At 34.3% G+C, this 19,413-nt stretch overlaps 1 protein-coding gene across 2 annotated transcripts in view; it reads right to left on the bottom strand.

Annotated features, from left to right (window-relative positions):
• The window catches only part of CSMD3 (CUB and Sushi multiple domains 3), a 1,203,192-nt gene that overhangs the window by 242,143 nt on the left and 941,636 nt on the right, over nt 1-19,413 (bottom strand). For both annotated transcript variants that reach the window (XM_047783389.1, XM_047783390.1), the window contains one exon: nt 3,419-3,535. In XM_047783389.1, the coding sequence (XP_047639345.1) occupies nt 3,419-3,535 (117 nt within the window). The remainder of the gene's footprint in view (nt 1-3,418; nt 3,536-19,413) is intronic.

The following is a 19,413-nucleotide window of genomic DNA, read 5'->3' as shown; positions in this document are numbered from 1 at the left end:
AATTACTGAAACAATATGGCTTATGCAAAATCAAGGAGATGATCTTCTATGGTTAATTTAAGGGTAATATTAATTATATGTGATTTTTCTCTATATAATGACTTTAGACCCCTAACCATTGTAAAAGCTGCAATCCCAGTAAATGAACTGAGTGTATTTGACAGACACTTTGCTAAATGATTTTAAAAAGTATAATTTAAGAGTATCAGCATATAAAAGATATGAAAGAATAAATTGTCACAATTTGGAATAAATGACAGCAAAACAGATAAAAATGAGAAGTGATATGTTATGATACCAAAAAGTCATAAAACACAGATCAAAGTGGCAAGATAAGGATATTAGGGCAAAGTGAGAATGAGAGAAAAAAGAATCAAAATATAAATTTGATTTGTAGAGACTCAGTAACTATTGCTTGGTCATCTCACATTAAAGAGGTAAAGGTAGGGATAGGAAGAAATCTATGATCAGCAGTTTTTAATTACTCTGCTCCCAGAAAATCTAAAGTGATCAGTAGATTCACTGGAGAGGTAAAGCACAAAATATTTGTTTCCATGAGTTAATTACATAATATAAATATTTTTATTTTTAGCCCTGCTGCTCTTAAAACACTAGGGTAATCCAGTAATACAGGTCATTTTATTTCATCTTTTGGGGGAAGGTTGGGATGCCTATGAATGTGAACATAATGACGTGTGTCTCTATGTGCACCTGTTTGTGTATGTGACTTATATGTTGTTATACCAACCATTTTCACATTTTATTTAATTATAAAATAATCCTAAGAGAGATTTATAAATTCTCTTTTAGAAATAAGAAAAGAGAGACTCAGGTGTATGATGCAATTTATCCAATGAAAAAAAAAAAAAACAAATTGAGTTGTGTTCTAAGTTCAGAAATCTACTCCAAAACTGGCATTTTTTTTTTTTTTGTCTTTTTAGGGCCGCACCCTCATCATGTGGAGGTTTCCAGGTTAGGGGTTGAATCAGAGCTATAGCCTCCAGACTACACCACAGCCACAGCAACACCATATTGGAGCCATGTCTGCGACCTATACCACAGCTCACAGCAACACCGGCTCCTTAACCCACTGAGTTAGGCCAGGGATCGGACTTGCATCCACGTGGATGCTAGTCAGATTTGTTTCCGCTGAGCCACGACAGGAACTCTCAAAACTGGGATTTTTAAACCCAAAAGTATGAACTATGGGATTCATACTTTATACATATATATATATATACAATCTCAATTACTACTAACAACAACCCTGCTGTGTAGACAAAATGAACCCCACTTTACAAATAAAGAAACTGTGTCTCAATGAGATGATGTAACTTGTCCAAAACAGATAGCTAATGTGTGACTGGTTGAAATTAGAATTGTCTGTTTGATTTGATATACAGTTTAAAATAAGAATGATGCAACATTTATAAAAATAAAATCAGATTCCCTATTAATAAATCAGAGTACACTTGATTTTATCCACAGATAATCCAAGAAGACTTGGCTTTAAACATAAAATTAGTGTTGAAGAGCACTGATCATTGGTTGCATCATTTTTCTTTTATTTAATTAAGGTATAGTTGATTTACAAAGTTTCTTCAATTTACGTTGTACAGTGAAGTGGCCCAATCATACACAGTTCCCCGTGCTGTACCGTAGGACCCCATTCCCATCCATTCCAAACGTTACAGTTAGATCCACCAATCTCAACCTCCCTGTTCATCATTTTTTTTTTTTTTGTAATAAGAGGATTGACTTGAACTTACATTAACTCAGCTAAAATAAAGATTCCATTCTTGAAAATAGGGTCACTTTGCTATACAACAGAACTTGAAGAAACATTTTAAATCAAATATACTTTAATAAATAGAAAAGAGAAAAAAAAATAGATTCCTAATCAGTACTTTTTCCTTCTCTTTTTGGGCAAATATACACCACTGTAAAATACCTCCAGTGACCACAAGTTTTTGTGTCAGAAAAGGAAATGGCTGATTTTATTCTTTCTCATTCCTTTGGCCACATGAAATTCCAAGAACAGAGTATAAAAGAACAAATTAATGCCCAAAGAGGACTCAGCCTTGCATTCTTCCGGATGATCTTTGTTCTCTGTCAGCAACCATGTAATATTTTTAGTAGCTGGGGACTCTAAATCCTCTAGCAAGGGGAAGACTCTTGAGAACAAAAAGCAAAAATTAAAATAAACACATTTAAGTGGGACGTTTTTCTTTCTAAACTGTCATTCTCTTCATAATTAAAGACCTCAACTCTGATTTGACTGATCAATACACTAAGGGGAAGAAACTGTAGAAAAGAAACAGGTACCTTGCTAATGCTGCCATCATCAATTCTACCTTAAGACTAGAATAAAAGGTTTAGTACTTCACTCCTGATGACAATATTCTTTTAAATAAGTTGAGAATCTTGAACTTCTTTTAGAAGAGAGAAAAGGAGGATATACAGGTAATGTCTGGCTGTAAGAAATTGGACTGGAAGCATCAGCTTATTTTATATATCAGCAGAAACACTAAGTCAAAAATGTGATCCAAAAATATTGGTAAGATAAAAATCTATGTCCTTCTGCTAAAATACTTAGTCATCTTGACTCAGATATTCATTTCATAGCAAATCCTTTACAATGCTGTAAATCTAGATTCCAGAAGGCTAAACTTTCAGACTCTCTCCCATACTTTATTGCTCACTAAATTTCCTTCACCTATCTGTCCATAAACAGAGTTTAACTGGAGTTAGGGGATCCAGCTGGATCTCGGATCCAAAACCTTTAGAAGCCAGGTAAGTGACTTCTAAGGCTTGTGATCAGGGAGATGTAAAGGCAGCAAAGGACACATTGTCTTCTCTGTGCCAAGGCAGAGGACATCAGGTTGACAAGATGAACCGAAATGTCCTTTGCTGTCTTTTTATATTTATTGCTGTCCCAGAAGCTAAGTGCTTTAAACCATAATCTCTTCTTTCCAGAAATGTGTTAATAAAGTATAAAACTGATATGATCGTTTTGCACATGTTTTGTCATTATTATACCAGTCCTACATTTGATTTTATGCATATTTTGCAGAGCAGACTTTGCTTTATGCTCTGGTAATTTCCCATTTTATGGAATTCCAAATATGAAGGCACTTGCAAGGTTGCTGGATGTACTTATTTTTAAAAATTAAAAACAATCCTGTTTTCATTTTTATATTGTTGTTTACCTGTGTACTTGACTGTAAATTCAGATTAAGTAAAATTATCTTAAAATTTTATTATTAGAAAGCTACTATCTAAAAAGAATTGCAGAGTAAAATACTTTATGAACAGTAAATATTTTCATTAAAAAACAACTAATATTTTAAAGAGCATGTAGTAAAAAATAAAGCATATCTGAAATGGTATACTACATGATGAGATAAATGTTACTTACCAAACTCCTTGGGAACTGCTATTGAATAAACACAATTATGTCCCACACTGTAATTTTTTGGGTAGTTTGGTGACAGAACAGTGCCTTCTGAACCTGTTGAACGACTTCCACAAGGTGCTGAAAATAAAAATGTTAAAAATATTATTTTTAGAAAAAAAATTAAAAGTTCATACTGTGAGTATTTTCTTAATATAAAATATATGACTTCTGGATTTTAAGGTATATCATTTATTTCCACTTTTAACAAGGGCAAATATTTTAAAAATAAAAAATTGTGCACACAGAAAACTTTAAGGATTCAGATTTATTCTTCTTAGAAATAAAGTAATATGATAATGTTGCAATCATGGTGCTATCTCTAGAGTTAATAATGGTGGCCAGATTTCATTTATGATAAAAGTGTAAATATAATCATCTCTTTTATAATGATGAGAATTTACACATGCAAGTGGGAAATTGTTTTACCTACCACAGGCGTTGAAACTCTACTCAAAATCATCCCTGATTATGCTGCCATCATGTTAGACATGGGACAGGAATGGCTGTACAAACACACCCATCCACTCATCTAAGTAAATATTCTCTCACCAATCTTTATGTTTATGTGATTTACCTTTAAATCAGAATTGCTGATGGTGCATAGGGACAGACTTTGTTTGCTACCTCACCCCCAAATGTTCTAGGTTCCTAAAAGAGATGAGGGTGAAACCAATGTTTCTGGAAAATTTGTATACTGGTTCTGCTGTTTATAAGATAGGGGGATGCATTTGGATTCACAGTTCTGAAACACAGAGAAAAACCTGGGCTATTAAAGAAGTTATTGGTATCAAAAACAAAAGATGATAATGTTATTTAAATGAATGAGATCTACCAGAAAAGTATGTAGACTAAGATGGCCAAAGAGGAGGTCTGGAGAGTGCAAAGGCAGGATCAGGTAGAGGGTGGCTACAGAGGATTTATCTCTTGGAAGCCAAGAGGAGTAGAGTCAATTTAAAGAAAGCATACAAATCAGAGTGCCTGTTGTGGCGCAGCAGAAACAAATCTGACTAGTATCCATGAGGATGCAGGTTTGATCCCTGCCCCTGTTCCTTGGGTTGGGGATCTGGTGTTGCCCTGAGCTGTGGTGTAGGTTACAGATGTGGCTTGGATCCACAGCTCCAGCTCCAGCTCCAATTTGACCCCTGGCCTGGGAATCTCCCTATGCTGTGTGTGCTGCCCTAAAAAGCAAAAAAAAAAAGAAAAGTGTTCAAAAATGTTAAGTATTGCACAGTTGTAATACATGAAAAAGAAGTCTGAATGGGTTTGGGGGTCTGTAGTATCTGGTAGCAAGGAGCTGCTTCTCTATGCCTAAGGTTTTTTCCAGGAGGGATTTTTTTCCTAAAGCACTCAGGCCTCCCGGCTCCATGCCTTACCTCCTGGAGAGGTCTGAACTTCTTGATTGGTGAGCTCAGGACAACAGCTTCACTTCTGGTTGAGAGCCATCCTACCTGCAGAAGAGCTTCCTGGCCTCCTCCACAGTTATTTAAGGGTGGGTCTGTGGAGGGTGTGGCCATGTTGTTAGGAGGCACCTGAAGCTGCTCAGGAAGCCCATTGTCACTGCTCCTCAGCTTTTATAAATATTTAAACTAATGGTCTGACTTCCTTCAGTTTATCACTTAACTGGCCTTGAATTTAGAGAGGATTCCCTCCAAACACCAAAAAGCAAGTTTTAGGTAGCATTAATACAATAGTTTTAACCAGAGCAGCTTTCTGAAAATTACAGCCAGCCAGCAAATCAAATCCAGCTTGTATGAAGAGAGGTTTTCACATTTTTAAAGAGTTTCAAAATTAAAGAAAAATTAAATCAGAGTATGCCACAGGGACATATGTGGCCAACAGAGCCGAAAATATCATCTGGTCCTTTACTGAAAAATGTGCTGCCCTTGAACTAGAGTGGAAAGTGGTAGCTAGCTTGCAGGTTGAATGAAGACTAAGTGGTTTATAAAGAGACACAAAATTAATCAGAATCTTTACCATAAACAGAAGGAGAATGTAGGGAGTAGTTGGGGGAAGATGCAAAGTTGAGTAAGTTTTTGTTGTTTAATAGGGAGGAAGAAGTCATTAAAAGCAGTCAATGAACCTGACTAGGATCCTGGAGGATGGAGGTTCGATCCCTGGCCTCACTCGGTGGGTTAAGGATCTGGTGTTGCCTGTGAGCTGTGGTGCAGGTCGCAGACATGGCTTGGATCTGGCGTTGCTGTGGCTATGGCTGTGGCTGTGGCTGGCAGCTGTGGCTCTGATTGACACCTGGCCTGGCCTGGGTACTTCCATATGCCGTGAGTACAGCCCTAAAAAGCAAAAAAAAAAAAAAAAAAAAAAAAAAAAAAAAGAAAAAAAAGAAAGAAGAAAAAGAAAATCTGGAAATCTGCAACACTGACTTAGAGGCTTGGGAAATATAAGATGAAAAACTAGAGTGGCGTGATTAGTTTTAGAAAGCATTAGTGACAGTCCTCTATAACTTGAGAAAATGGCTGAAGAAGACTAGAAATAAGTAGGTTTAGGTTTTAAGCTGGAAATTTATTGGAGTTAATGCCTCATTTTCCTTTTAGAGACGGCAAGTGCAGTGGTGTATTAGGTAGCTTGAGAAGAGTTTTGATAGTTTGAAAAAGTCAAAACTTTTGATGGATGCCTGGCCAAAGTTTAAAAATAGAGCACTATAATGAAAACACACACATACAGAACAAACAGTAAGTTATATTGAGTTGGGTGGCTAATGAATATACTGCCTTTTTTCTTCTACTATTTTATAAAATGGTAATAAATAGAATTACACATACTAAAATTAGAGCTCCCCAGAACAACAGTAAATTGGCAATGATAACAACCAAAGATGCATTGCTCTCATCACTCATTATCGTTTGAGATTAGAGTAGTCAGGTGTATTCTTATTTTGGCATTCATAACTTTATTCAACTGATAACACTACTGGTGAAAGAATCATTCAAGAATACATGACATGTAAACTTTCTGATTTTTAAGGTGCTCCAAAATGACAATAGTTTGAATGGATCTAACAAAAGCTCTTATTTTTATGTTTGGAAAGAATGAACAGAAATGAGAGATTCTAACTCAAGTTCAGTTGTGACTTAGTCATGAACAGCCTACCATTACAGATTGATATGCATCTGAGAGCCTTAATTTGTTTTGTATATTTTACTTTGCATAGAGAACATTTGGGACATCTCCTGTTATAAATCTCATTTATAAGTATGAAGAATATGATATATATATCATATATATATGGTTGCAGTATAATCACACCTCTTCTTTATGTAATAAATATGTTAGATTTGTTATTTGTACTGGTAGCAATAAATTTATATTTCTTCTGGTCAGTGCTTATAGCATGGCCTAATTTATAGTCAATTATCCTGATACTGTGGTGACTGGAAACATGTTATGCAGTATGTAAATAACAGAAAAATCACTATGCTGTGAGATACAGATAGAATGTAATCTGTTTTGTGTTTATGGAAATTCAGATGGAATAATGACTAAGCGAAGCCAACTTTATTAATTCTTCTAATGTTGGTTCCTAGAAGCTTCCTATATTCTGTTTTAATTTCATTTGATTGGCTGGTACAGAAAAGGTCAGGTTTTACGTTTCTGGCTCTATTAATAATCAGAAGAGAAAAGAAAGACAAGATTTTTGTTTCTATGCTTACTTTTACCATTTAACTCATACCTGGAGGTGTTTTGTCAAATTGTCTGTGTTTTTCTAAACAGTCTATATCAATTGTAATACAGTAAATGTAAGAACTCACCTGTTCTTGATTATAACTTGTATGACATATGACTACTCTTAAATCTCTATTTTAATAGCATTTTTGTAGAACACGTGTTATGAGAAGATATGGTTCTGTGATTAAGTGAATTTGGGAAACACATGGGTAAAATCAACAGAGTTCTATGCTTTGGAAATTCATTGAGACTTTAGTAAGGTTTGGGGAGTTCCATACTCTTTCTTACAAACCTATTTGATCACAGAGACTCTCTTTCAGTGTAACATCTCATCGGACTAATGTTCCCCAGAACATACTTTTGGAAATGTCAGACTGCCAATTCTAAAATGTGCTATTACTTTGACAATAATTCTAACATTTATATCAATTGCTATAATTATGATTTCACAGCATTAAAGAACTGTGTTTTATGTACACATATAGAGCCAAGTATTTTAAACATTTAAAATGTCAAAATCGGCCTATTATAAAATGTCATTATTCTTTTTTTATTTTTTATTTTTTTATTTTTTGTCTTTTTGCTATTTCTTGGGCTGCTCCCTCGGCATATGGAGGTTCCCAGGCTAGGGGTCTAATCAGAGCTGTAGCCACCGGCCTACGCCAGAGCCACAGCAATGCAGGATCCGAGCCGCGTCTGCAACCTACACCACAGCTCACGGCAACGCCGGATCATTAACCCACTGAGCAAGGGCAGGGACCGAACCCACAACCTCATGGTTCCTAGTCGGATTCGTTAACCACTGCGCTATGATGGGAACGCCTCATTATTCTTTTTTTAACCATTTTTCAATTGAGGTATTGTTAATTTACAATGTTTTGTTAGTTTCAGGTATACAGCAAAGTGATTTGATATACTCAAAGTGATAAAAAGAGCAATATACTCTTTTTCAGGCAAAATGGCATTATTCTTGACACTTTCTGCCTGATTCTTAGAGTTTAACACTGATTTGTTGCTTGTACCCTCCTGTAGCTTATCAGCTTCTCTCTCTCTGCCACTGTAACTGCTGCAAACCAGACTCTCAACAATTTCCACGTGGGCTCTCACAGGACTCCCAGTTTCACTAATCCCCAAAGTTCTTACTACTGCTAGTGAGTTTTCTAATACATGTCTTTTTTTTTTTTTTTTTTAATGGCTATACCTGTGGCATATGGAAATTCCTGGGCTAGGGGCTCGAATCAGAACTGCAACCGTAGACCTATGCAACACCACAGCAACACTGGATCCGAGAAGCATCTGTGACCTACACCACAGCTTGTGGCAATGCTGGGTCCTTAACCCACTGAGTGAGGCTAAGGGTTGAACCTACATCTTCACAGATACTATGCTGGGTTCTTAACTCACTGAGCCACAACAGTAACTCCTAACACATAAGTCTTATCATGTTTCTATTCTCTTCCACAAACAGTTCTGATAGCCAGTAGGTTCTCCATAAATGTCTGTTTGATGATTAAATAAACTATGCTTGCCAACACCATGCACTACAAGATGTTGTTCCACAGTGCAAACATAACACATGCATTTCATTTAGTTGAAATTACCCCAGGAACTGAATTAAACACAAGATACCCTCTTTTAATAAATCCATGTAAGCCATTTTTTTTTCCAGGATTGAAATCTTTGCTGTTTCTCTTATTACCTCGATACTGTTGTTTTACATGTAGAGACACTATTATGTATGTGTAAGATATGTATCTTTAAAATTAGAAATATATTTATGATAAGATTCTTACAAACTGAGAGCCACATGGATACTCAGTTCCATTGAAGGAATGCAACATCAAATCTACCATTTCACAGTAGCAAATCATTGCTAATATTTGATCAGTCTGCAGCATACTCTCATTGAGGGAGTAAAATCACCCACACAGTTTAATTTTGTATTACTTTTCTTGTTCTCGCTGCTTCTGTTTTTTATTTTTTTTACTCCTGTTTTGTATAAATTTGTATGGTTTGATTTGTGCCAGTAAAACATTCCCATGCTGTAACTATACTGTGTATGCTTATTTTACTCCTGAGCTATGAAGCAGTGATACAGTAGACATATGCGGTACGTCTAGGAAGATCAGCCAATGAGACTGAAACTAAACTTTATGGCTTCTATTCCAATTAAAAGGACTTCCCACCTATGGTTTGATCATGGGTGTGGGATAGAGAAGAGGACTGAAGATAAAAGAGAACATAGGTGCCTTTCCATTCAGAGAGAGAAAAATCTCACATCATTTATATGGAAGAGGTAATTCTTGAATGTCCAGATATCTTAGAGACTGTATAGTACAACCTTAAGCTACTCACAATTTCAGATCTGTCTTTTCACTTGTATAATGCATAATTTACTATCAAATATGTTCTATGATGAAAATTATTATACAGCATATACATTTTTATAAGAAAACAATTTGCTTGGAAAAAGGTGCTTTTAAAAAATGATGAGTTCTTACAGGTCACAAAAAAAGCAATATGATATATTAAATCAATAACTTACTAGATGTGGCCTGTGACTCCTTCAGGCTGAAAGAATTGCTGTGCTTTACGAAAGTGCTGGTCAACTTCTAGTAAATTGCCTATGCCCTGATACAGCCTAAATGAATGTCACAAACCATAAATCCTAGTATAGAATGTGTTTGAAACCTGTATCTCCCATGGAGTCTTTTTTTTTAAACAGAAGGTCTTTTATAACCCTCTGTGATATGAATTTATAATTACAGTATTGACTTTAAGATTAAAATTACTATTGCATTTTTCTTTCCTTTGTTCGAAAGCTTGCTCTTAGTAAAAATACCTAACTATTCAGCCATTCATTTCATGAACCTCTTTATGTGTCCTGTATAAGTATTCAAACTTCATTTTGTTTATCTGCCTCAGATTATAAGCCTCCTATAAGATTATTTACCATAATAGTAATAAATGCTACTTTAAATTATACACTATTATTCTAAGTCACATTTATTTTACTCATTTTCCTCTGCACTATTTTTGATACATTAACATTATGTATCTGGAAAACTAAGGATAGTATTGCTATAAATTTTCTATCACTTCGTCTGTTCATCAAAAAGAAAAAAGAAGTCTTTATAACTTGTGAATTTTGTGTTGCAAGTCAACACTCTTGTTTAAAACTAAAAAAAAAAATCTATCTCAATGTTATAATCAGTGGCTTATAAAGCATTTTAACAACTCAGTAGATCAGCTCAGTACAATCTGAGGCTGTACATCTGTCGCTGCACTAATTACCTAGACTCACTCATTTGATTTTTCTGGCTAGGAAGGCATTCCCTTCACCCTTCAATGCTCTATGAGCTGTGTTCTCTATCATGGAGCATGTTCTTAGAAAAACAAGAGTCTTTCTATGACAAAGCCCTATGAATGGCTAAACTCCTTTGATAGATGGTCCATGTTAACATACAATTCTACTAAAATAATGGTCTTGAGGGGGTTAGTAGTTCAGGTATGATACCTATCTCACTAATTCTTAACCTCATTTTCAAGATTGAGTTATAATCCACATACCATAAAATTCACCCTTTCAAAGTGTACAATTATATTTTTTAGCATATTCACAAAGTTGTGTAACTAACCCCACTAATTTCAGAATATTTTCATCACCCTAAAAATAATTCCTATACTGATTAGCAGTCACTTCCCATTCGCTCCACTCCCAAGGCCCTAGAGGTCACTAATCCATGATTTTGTGGGAAATTGTGTATGACAAGGCCACTTGTTTAAAGTATTTTGGTCAAATTATCAGTGCATTTTAAAGGCCACAATCCCTTTTCATTGCTTAGTTTGTTTTTATTTCTCTCTAGGTCATTGATTTTTAGTGATAGCACCCAGGGCTCTATTGCCTCTAGAATCAGCTCATGGCTTTCATTTTCCTCTGCTCTTAATTTTCTCTAAGGATAAAGAGCAAAGTACTCCATCCCAAAGGAAGAGGAACCTGCAACTTTAGTTCAGCTGTTTTCTCTTGGGGTGGGGGGTCTTTACTGTCCCCAGCTATTAATTGTCATTGTAGGTAAGGTCCTCTACTTCTCTGAATTCTTTATCCTTTAGAAGTCTGGTTGGGGGGTGGAGGTAGGGAACAAGAGTCAACATTACCAGTGAAAGGGAGCAGAAATTGGCCCATCTTCCATTTTTTCTTTATTTTTTTGTTGTTTTCATGGTCTGATATTTTTAATTTTGGGGTTTTATGCTATAGAATAAAATTAATTTCTTATAATTTTAGTTTGTGCTTTTTAAAAGGTTATTTTTTTCTATTACAATCGTTTTATGATTCAGGTTTTTTCCCTTGTTCCATAAATTTGGGTGCGGAAAAATGTCTATATTTTCATTAGACACTATTTTTTTTCTTTAACTGAATTTTAGCATTTCCTTTAATTTTAAATGTTAGCAACAAAATACATTACAATTAGAAGTAATTGGGACATTGCTACCAAAAGAAAACATAGATTTTTTTTATATTACATATAATTGTTGCATATACATCAAAATATTGTTTATGCTAATCACTACTAGAAATTATTGTGTATTGATGCTGGAACTTCTAATTTAAGTCATTAATTAGGAAGTATATATATTACTACAAAAGAATGTGTTCTTTCACTTATACATTTTAAGTGTGTGGATAACTATATTTCAGTATTATTGGTTTCTCTTTCAAGCCTACAGGATTTATTTTATTTTGGGAGTTCCCATTGTAGCTCAGTGGTAACAAACCTGACAAGGATTCATGAGGACGCAGGTTTGATCCCTGGCCTTGCTCACTGGGTTAAGGATTCAGCATTGCCATGAGCTGTGGTATAGATGCAGCTCGGATCTCACATAGCAATGGCTGTGGCACAGAACAGCAGCTGCAGCTCCAAATCGACCTCTAGCCTGGAAATTCTCATTTTTCATAGGTAAGGCCCTAAAAAACAAAACCAAAAAATTATTTTATTTTGTGCATTAAAAAAAAATGATTCTAAGGTCCACAGGCTTCATCAGAGTACACACACCCAAACCATACACACACACACAAGAAAACTTTATTCTAATTAGATTCTTCCCAAACCACTTGTTTTTGTCATTTTCTATCTACTCTTTTCCTTAAGGAAGCTTGGCTCAGACTATTGCTTTGGCCAAGAAGATCTGGAAAATATTAGTTTCATTGGAGGACTCCTTCTTTCCTGCTTTTTTGTCTTCCTTCCTAACAATAAATGAATTCTTCCAGAATCAGAAATGTTCAAAAACTCAGGTTTGAAACTTTGGGTAAATACTTAGTTTGTGTTGCAGCTAAGCTTACATGCTTGAGGCTATTTAGAACTATAGCCTAAATAAGGTTCAGATTTACTCACTAACTCTCCCATCTAACTCTCTAAATCTAACTCACTAGATGTGTTTTATGATTAGGAACCAAATTGTCTGTTGCTCAGAGAGCTCTATTTTGTCTTCTCCTATGTTTATATCTCCCTTAGGAATTTTGGAGTGAATATTTCACTGGTTAAAATGTGAGTATAAAATGGATTTTCTGCATTTAAAAAAGGGAAGAGAGGCAATAATCTTCCTCTCCCCTCTTTTAGAGCATCTCTGAAAACATAATAGATTCAAACTTTTGATTTTACAGTCAAGGCTTTCAGCCTCTGACCGATGAAACTGTGGACATAATACTTCTAAAATTAACTCAGGGTTCTTACAAGGTATACTCACATGGTATGCAAGAAACAAAGTATATCAATTTGTCTAAAGGAGATAAAATGAGTGTTATTTGTTCTTTTTTTTTTTTTACTGTATAAATTTGTGTGATATTTTTGTCTGGTCTTTATAGTGTCTTTGACAGACTGCCAGCAATGTGCATTGCATTCCAGATATGCTTATCCAATAATAAAACTGCTTTCTTTCTTTTTCAGTTTTGTGGAATGAACTTTGTTAGTAGGGTTTTTGTTCCCCCAATAAAAGTAAAGATTTGGCTATCTTTAGATCTCTTGTCCTAGTACCTTAATACACTTTGAATCTTACTAGGACTTCTAATAGTTACTATTACATACTTTGTTTTCTTCATCTGTAAGGAGAGAATCACAGGATTGATTCAACTTTCTGTATATTTTTTTCTTGTTTTTTCAAAAAACAGAAATACATTAAGAAGGGATGTTTGAGTTCTGACTTTAGACCAGATGATAGAGGAGAATGGGGGCATCTTATTGGGATAAGAGGCCATGAAACTACCAATCTGGCAACATGGTGTAGTGACTGCGGTACTTTTCAAAAGCAGGAAAAAAAAATAGTTTAAATATGAGCTCCAAGTCTGTGGTCAGAAGAAAATATGCTCTGAATTATAGGCATTGATTTGTAATTGAATTCCTTCTCACATGGGTGACTCTATGGGGTATGCTCCACAGTCCATAGCAACAGGAATTTATTTATAACAATGTTAAAGATTCTCTAAAGGAGCATACAGGAGCCCAACTGAAGTGATAATGCATGTAAGAGTCCTGTAAACTAGCAGGTGCTCAGTAACATCAGCTTCCCTTCTAAATACGTTTCCTTCCATCATATGAAAACAAAACATACTTTGGTTTTATTCCAATACTACCTTAATTTTTTTTCAATACAGAATACATTACACTACTTTGTAGAACATAGTTCTGACAAATAGTCTGTGTATTACGTCGATGAACAAGGTTGCTATGTGTAGCTGATTAAAGGTAGCTATTTGATGATACTTGAAAATAATTTACCACTAGGCCTTTGTTTTATGAATCTTTCATCTACATGCTTTAATTATATCACATATTTAAATGACATCAAACGCTAAATGGCTTAGCATATTAGACTAGATAATCTCTACATGCATTTATAATGGAACGGGCTCTAGACTTGTTCATATCTCAAAACAGTTTTGTAAACCTCAAAGACATTTGGAATAAGGAATTAGCCCAAGGCAAGCCATGCCATTTAAACAGAAGATCTGGAATAAAAGTTCAGTTATTTAATTCTTAACACAAAAAGAATACGATTTAATTAAAAGCAAGCCATATGAGGTTACAAATGAGTGAAAACTCAAGTTAGAAAGTTGTAAGTACAAAATGAACTTTTTATATTTTGTTTGTTTCAAAACTTTCTCACCAGTTGATAGGATAAGAGCGTTCTCCTTTTAAAAGCTTTTATCATTTAATGTGTAGTTGGAAGTTGAACAAATAGTGATGCCATATGACTACTGGATGTCTAAGTTTAACATGGTTTGTTTATGCACTTTGATCAGTCTTACAGGTCAATGATTCAGTTAACTTTTCTTCTAGAATCCAGGACTTTTGTTAACATGAGTGAAGCAAAGGTATTAAAAATAATGTTGCAGATTTTTGAAAGAACTAAATTAACACTGACTATATCCATTAAGGAATGTGTATTCTGTGCAAAGTTGTATTTCAAATAAAATGCAAAATAGCGCATTTCAGGTGAACACTTTTATCAGTTATTGGTAGGAACTTACCTTTTCTTAATTCTCCGACTTAGCCTAGAGGAAGATTACAGAAATAAGTGGAGAATCCAAAACTTCACACTTATTTTTGGTTCCATGCATGTATTCATTCATGAAACATTTAACCAGATTAAATTGCTGTTTAAAAGCCAGGCACTCTTAGGCTCTAGAGATATAAAATGATCAATACAAGGTCATTTGTAGAATTACTCAGCCTACCTATAGGGCAGTAATTAAGAACATGGACTCCTAAACAATACTGCTAGGAAAATGTGACTTTGAGCAACTAACTATATCTTTTTTCCTTGATTTCTTCATCTGTAAAATGAGAATTTTAGTAGTCCCTAATTCATAGAGTTGTGATGAAGTATAAAATATGTGTATAAAACTCTGTTCAAACAGCTAAGCTATTATCTCCCACCAGTCTTCCTTCCTAAATCCAGCTGGCCTATTGAGCTGCTTGAAATTCTACCAACATTCCCTGTTTAATCCTGCATCTACATGTTTATATATGCTGAAATCTAACTGTGAAACATACCATCCTCTCATGGCTTGTGCCTCACCTGGTTCCTTCTTATTTTCATTTTTAAGATTCAGTTCATGTATCACTTTCATAAGGAAGACCCCTCTGATCTCTCTTTGTAACCAGGTTAGATGCACATTCATGCTGTGCTTATGGCACTTTGTTTTTATTTCTAGTAATCCACCTTATCTATCCATATCTCATCAGACTGTAAACACTCCAAGGGTGAGAACTGTATTAATATCATGTTTTTATCCCTAATAGTACAGGACCAGGAATATAACTGATACACTGGAACACCTAAGAAAAAAGAGTAAATGATACTTTCCCTTCTTTAGAATAACTGGCAAGCTAGTGATTCTCTAACAGCTCAAATATGCTTATTCTTAGGGTCTTATTATGATACATACCAGTTGGATGTTCACAGTTTGCTATAGCAATAAAAAAGATCAAGAATACTGCATTGGTCCTATTATAGAATAAATAAGTCATGGCAATGTACAGCATGGTGACTAGTTAACAATACTGTATTGCAGATTTAAAGGTTACTGAGAAAATAGATCTTTAGAGTCTTCATCACAAGAAAAAAAATGTAAGTATTTTTTAAGATAAAAACTAGACAGATATTAACTAGACTTATTGTGATGATCATTTTGTAATATATTCTAATAATAAATCACTTTGTTGTACACCTGAAAAGAAGTTAATATTATATGTCAATTATACCTCAGTCAATCAATTAATCAACAAAATTATATTGCATTGGTATTGAGGCCAGTATTCCCAAATTTAATGATTTAGACATCAGAAATATCTTTAATCAGCATATATTATTTCAATTTTAGATGTATTGATTTCATCCTGAGAGCTTTGGGGAGCAGGGATAAAGTATATAGAAATGTTTTTTCTACTAAAAAAACAAAACAAAACAAACAAAAACGTACACACACACACACACACACACACACAAAGCGATCAAAAACCTGAAAGAAGTGAGAAAGTCAGCCAGATAGCTGGGGGAAAAGATTCAGGCAGAAAGGAATGCAAGTGCAAAAAAATAAAAAGCCCCGAGGCAGACATGTGATCAGTGCTTTGAAGAAACACCAACTGTAGATCAAAGACCAAGGGTAAAAAGGGAAAATATTTAGAGATGTCGAGTTGTAAATAGGCAAACTTAATAGAGCTTCAAATTATAAGATCTTTGGCATTTATTCAGATTTAGGAAGCCATTGATGGATTTTGAGTAAAGATGTGATATAATCTGACATATGCTTTAAAGATTTCTTTGCTGTGTTCAGAAGAAGCAAGGGGAAACAAGAGAATGAGCGAAACTAGGTAGGAGAGAGGCTAAGAGGTAAGAGGTGACTGGTGCCCTAGATCAGGTTGGGGGAGTCTTTATATAAACAAATGGCATTCCATTAGACAAACTAAATCAGGTAATAAATATTAAGGGAAAATATGGATTCTGTCACCATTTGTGTTTTATTACTTTTACCTAATATTGCCAGATCATGGATAAGAATGATATATGATTTTTATTTTAATCTAGTATGTGTATAGATAAAATATCTTTGCGTTTCAACAGATAGTTTTCAAAGTATGAAAAATAAGAAGGGAAGAAATTATTTTCCAAATGCAATTTTTTTCTTTTGATCACAAAGTGAATTGCAGGTACTGATATCCTGTTCTGCCATCATTTAATATATGTGACTTTCTCATGAGATAAACTTCAGGGTTTCTCATCACTGAGCAGGACTTACCACAGGATGCTATCATTTTGGATCTACCTCTGACAAATATAATATCCCAGTGTCCAACATAAGCCCTTAAAAACATTTTCTTCAGATGTAAGATATACACTTAATCCTGAATCATGATAAAAATCTATCTTCTAAAATAGACAAACTTTGTAAAATCTTAGGGTTCAGTTCAGGTACAGAAATATTTACCAAGAGCCTGTTTGTATAAATTAATGTTTTACGTGCTAACTGAATAGTATGTAGCCCCCCCAGCTCATGAGTTTATGAAGCTAAAATAACATTAGAGGAAATGAAATCAATCAATCAATCAATTCTTATTTTGGCACTTAGGGATCACAGTCTAATAGCCAACTCCTGACTTATATACCCTGCAGCAAAGCCTACCCGTCACCAAAATTTCCTGCCCACATTCTCAGAGACTTGAGTCAGAATTCCTACTCTAGGGTATGTATAGGGTATTCCTGCTATGTCTTATAGGGTAAGACATAGCATAAAAAGCAGCAAAGACTGCAATTTAAGTTTCTAACACTGATGAAATTACAAATAGAGGCATAAGCAAATTAACACATGACAAAGGCAATTATTAGAATAACCAAAAAATAATGTAACTCTGAAACACTGAAGAGTGGCTGTGGATGTGACATAACTCTTTTATATAAGGGAATCAATAGACATAGTTTCATATTGGTAAATCAAGAAGCAGAGCTCTATATATTATGCAGAGTCACAGAGAGGACCATCAAAGCAATTGGAAATAGAAATTATTAGAGAACTAAGCTTAGGAATAGAAGACCAGAGAGGAATAGGGCAGATGAGGACTTGTTTACATTGCTTTAAATGGTAAGTGTCTCTGTATTCTTTTCTTAGTTATGACCATTTTACTTTGATTAAAAAAATTCATCTTAAAAAGAATGTATGCTTATGAACAACAACCCTTTCTAGCTCAACTGCACGTTTTACACAATTTGGACTTTTTAAAGTATTAATTTATTAAATCTAAAAGTCAGCCAGGCCTGTATACTTTCACTTTGGTATAATGACTATGAGGGAAAACAAACAGATATGTATGAACTGATCCAGAAACTAAAATGTATTAAGCTCTCCTTAGTATGTGACAGTAACAGTCACATAACCAAACACAGTAAGTGTCATTTGATATAATTTTCTCAACAACCTTGAGAATTACAAAGTATTACCTCATGTTTAGTTTGAAGTTCATATTGTTAAACCAGGTTTTATTTACTTGTTTTAAAATCACTATTTAGAGTTCAATATATCTAGTTCTAAACTGGAGTTTCTGGAGTTCCCGTCTTGGCTCAGTAGAAACGAATCTGATTAGCATTCATGAGGATGCAGGTTCCATCCCCTGGCTTTGTTCAGCAAGTTAAGGATCCTGTGTTGCCATGAACTGTGGTATAGGTCGCAGACCCAGCTCAGATCCCGAGTTGCTGTGACTCTGGTGTAGGCCGGCAAAACTGCAGCTCCAATTTGACCCCAGACTGGGAACTTTCATATGCCATTGGTGTGGCCCTAAAAAGACAAAAAAAAAAAAAAATTAAAAAATGAAATGGATTTTCTGTATCAATTGTGTTCATACTTTTAACATGAAAGTATCTTAATTTTTTTTTTCTAATAGCTTAAGGCATACATTGAACAACTTTTAATTTATTTTCTTAACTTGGCTTATGGCTAAAAGTCTGGTGATGATTCACTTAAATCCACCTGTTTAATCACTTGCTCTAGTGATTAACAGTCGTAATTTTAATCTGTAGTTTTTGGTATGCTGTAAGTTTTCTGCATCAAATTTTTGGTTATTTCTTATCTGGTTCCTAGAAATTTTCTAAGATTTCTTAATGATGACTGATATCAAATTTTGAAAAGTGTTTTTCTAAGTTTACTATGCTTTTCTGCCTATAAACAGATTTCCCTTCTGTGTGGCTCTAAATACTAAGATAATACAATCATTCTTTCTTTTATATTTACTATAAACTTCCAAGTCATCAATTATTTTTTTTTCTTCTTTGGAAAGATTAAATCTAAAATAATTATTTTTCTTTTTATCCCCTTTATCTAAAATACCTGATACCTTATCTGTTTCTGTATATATAACTGAAAGTAGTTCCACAATGTAATATTTATCCATTACTATGTTCTTCAAATTTTATAATATTTTTCTCTTTATTTATCTTCATTTTATTTTATTCAATTTTATGTCAAGTATAAAAGTACTGGTCACAACCCAGTGAATTGATTTTATGACTCACTGGTGTTGGCCAACAGTTTGGAAAATCTGCCCTGGATGATATCATTCTCAAGTCAACTTTATACGATACATTAGGGTCATTGAACTGACTAGAGAGACTGTGGTAACTTTCCATAGTGATATCAATATTTCTCTTTAATGAACTATATTTTTCACTGTGTCTCTGTTCTCATAAATAGTTGTATATAAGTATATTTTGAACATACATTATTATGTTTT

This window comes from Phacochoerus africanus, chromosome 6 (genome assembly GCF_016906955.1).
Source record: "Phacochoerus africanus isolate WHEZ1 chromosome 6, ROS_Pafr_v1, whole genome shotgun sequence".
In the NCBI taxonomy this organism is placed as follows: Eukaryota; Metazoa; Chordata; class Mammalia; order Artiodactyla; family Suidae; genus Phacochoerus; species Phacochoerus africanus.
The sequence above is the reverse complement of the archived record's forward strand: the minus strand, read 5'-3'. Positions and strand labels throughout refer to the sequence as shown.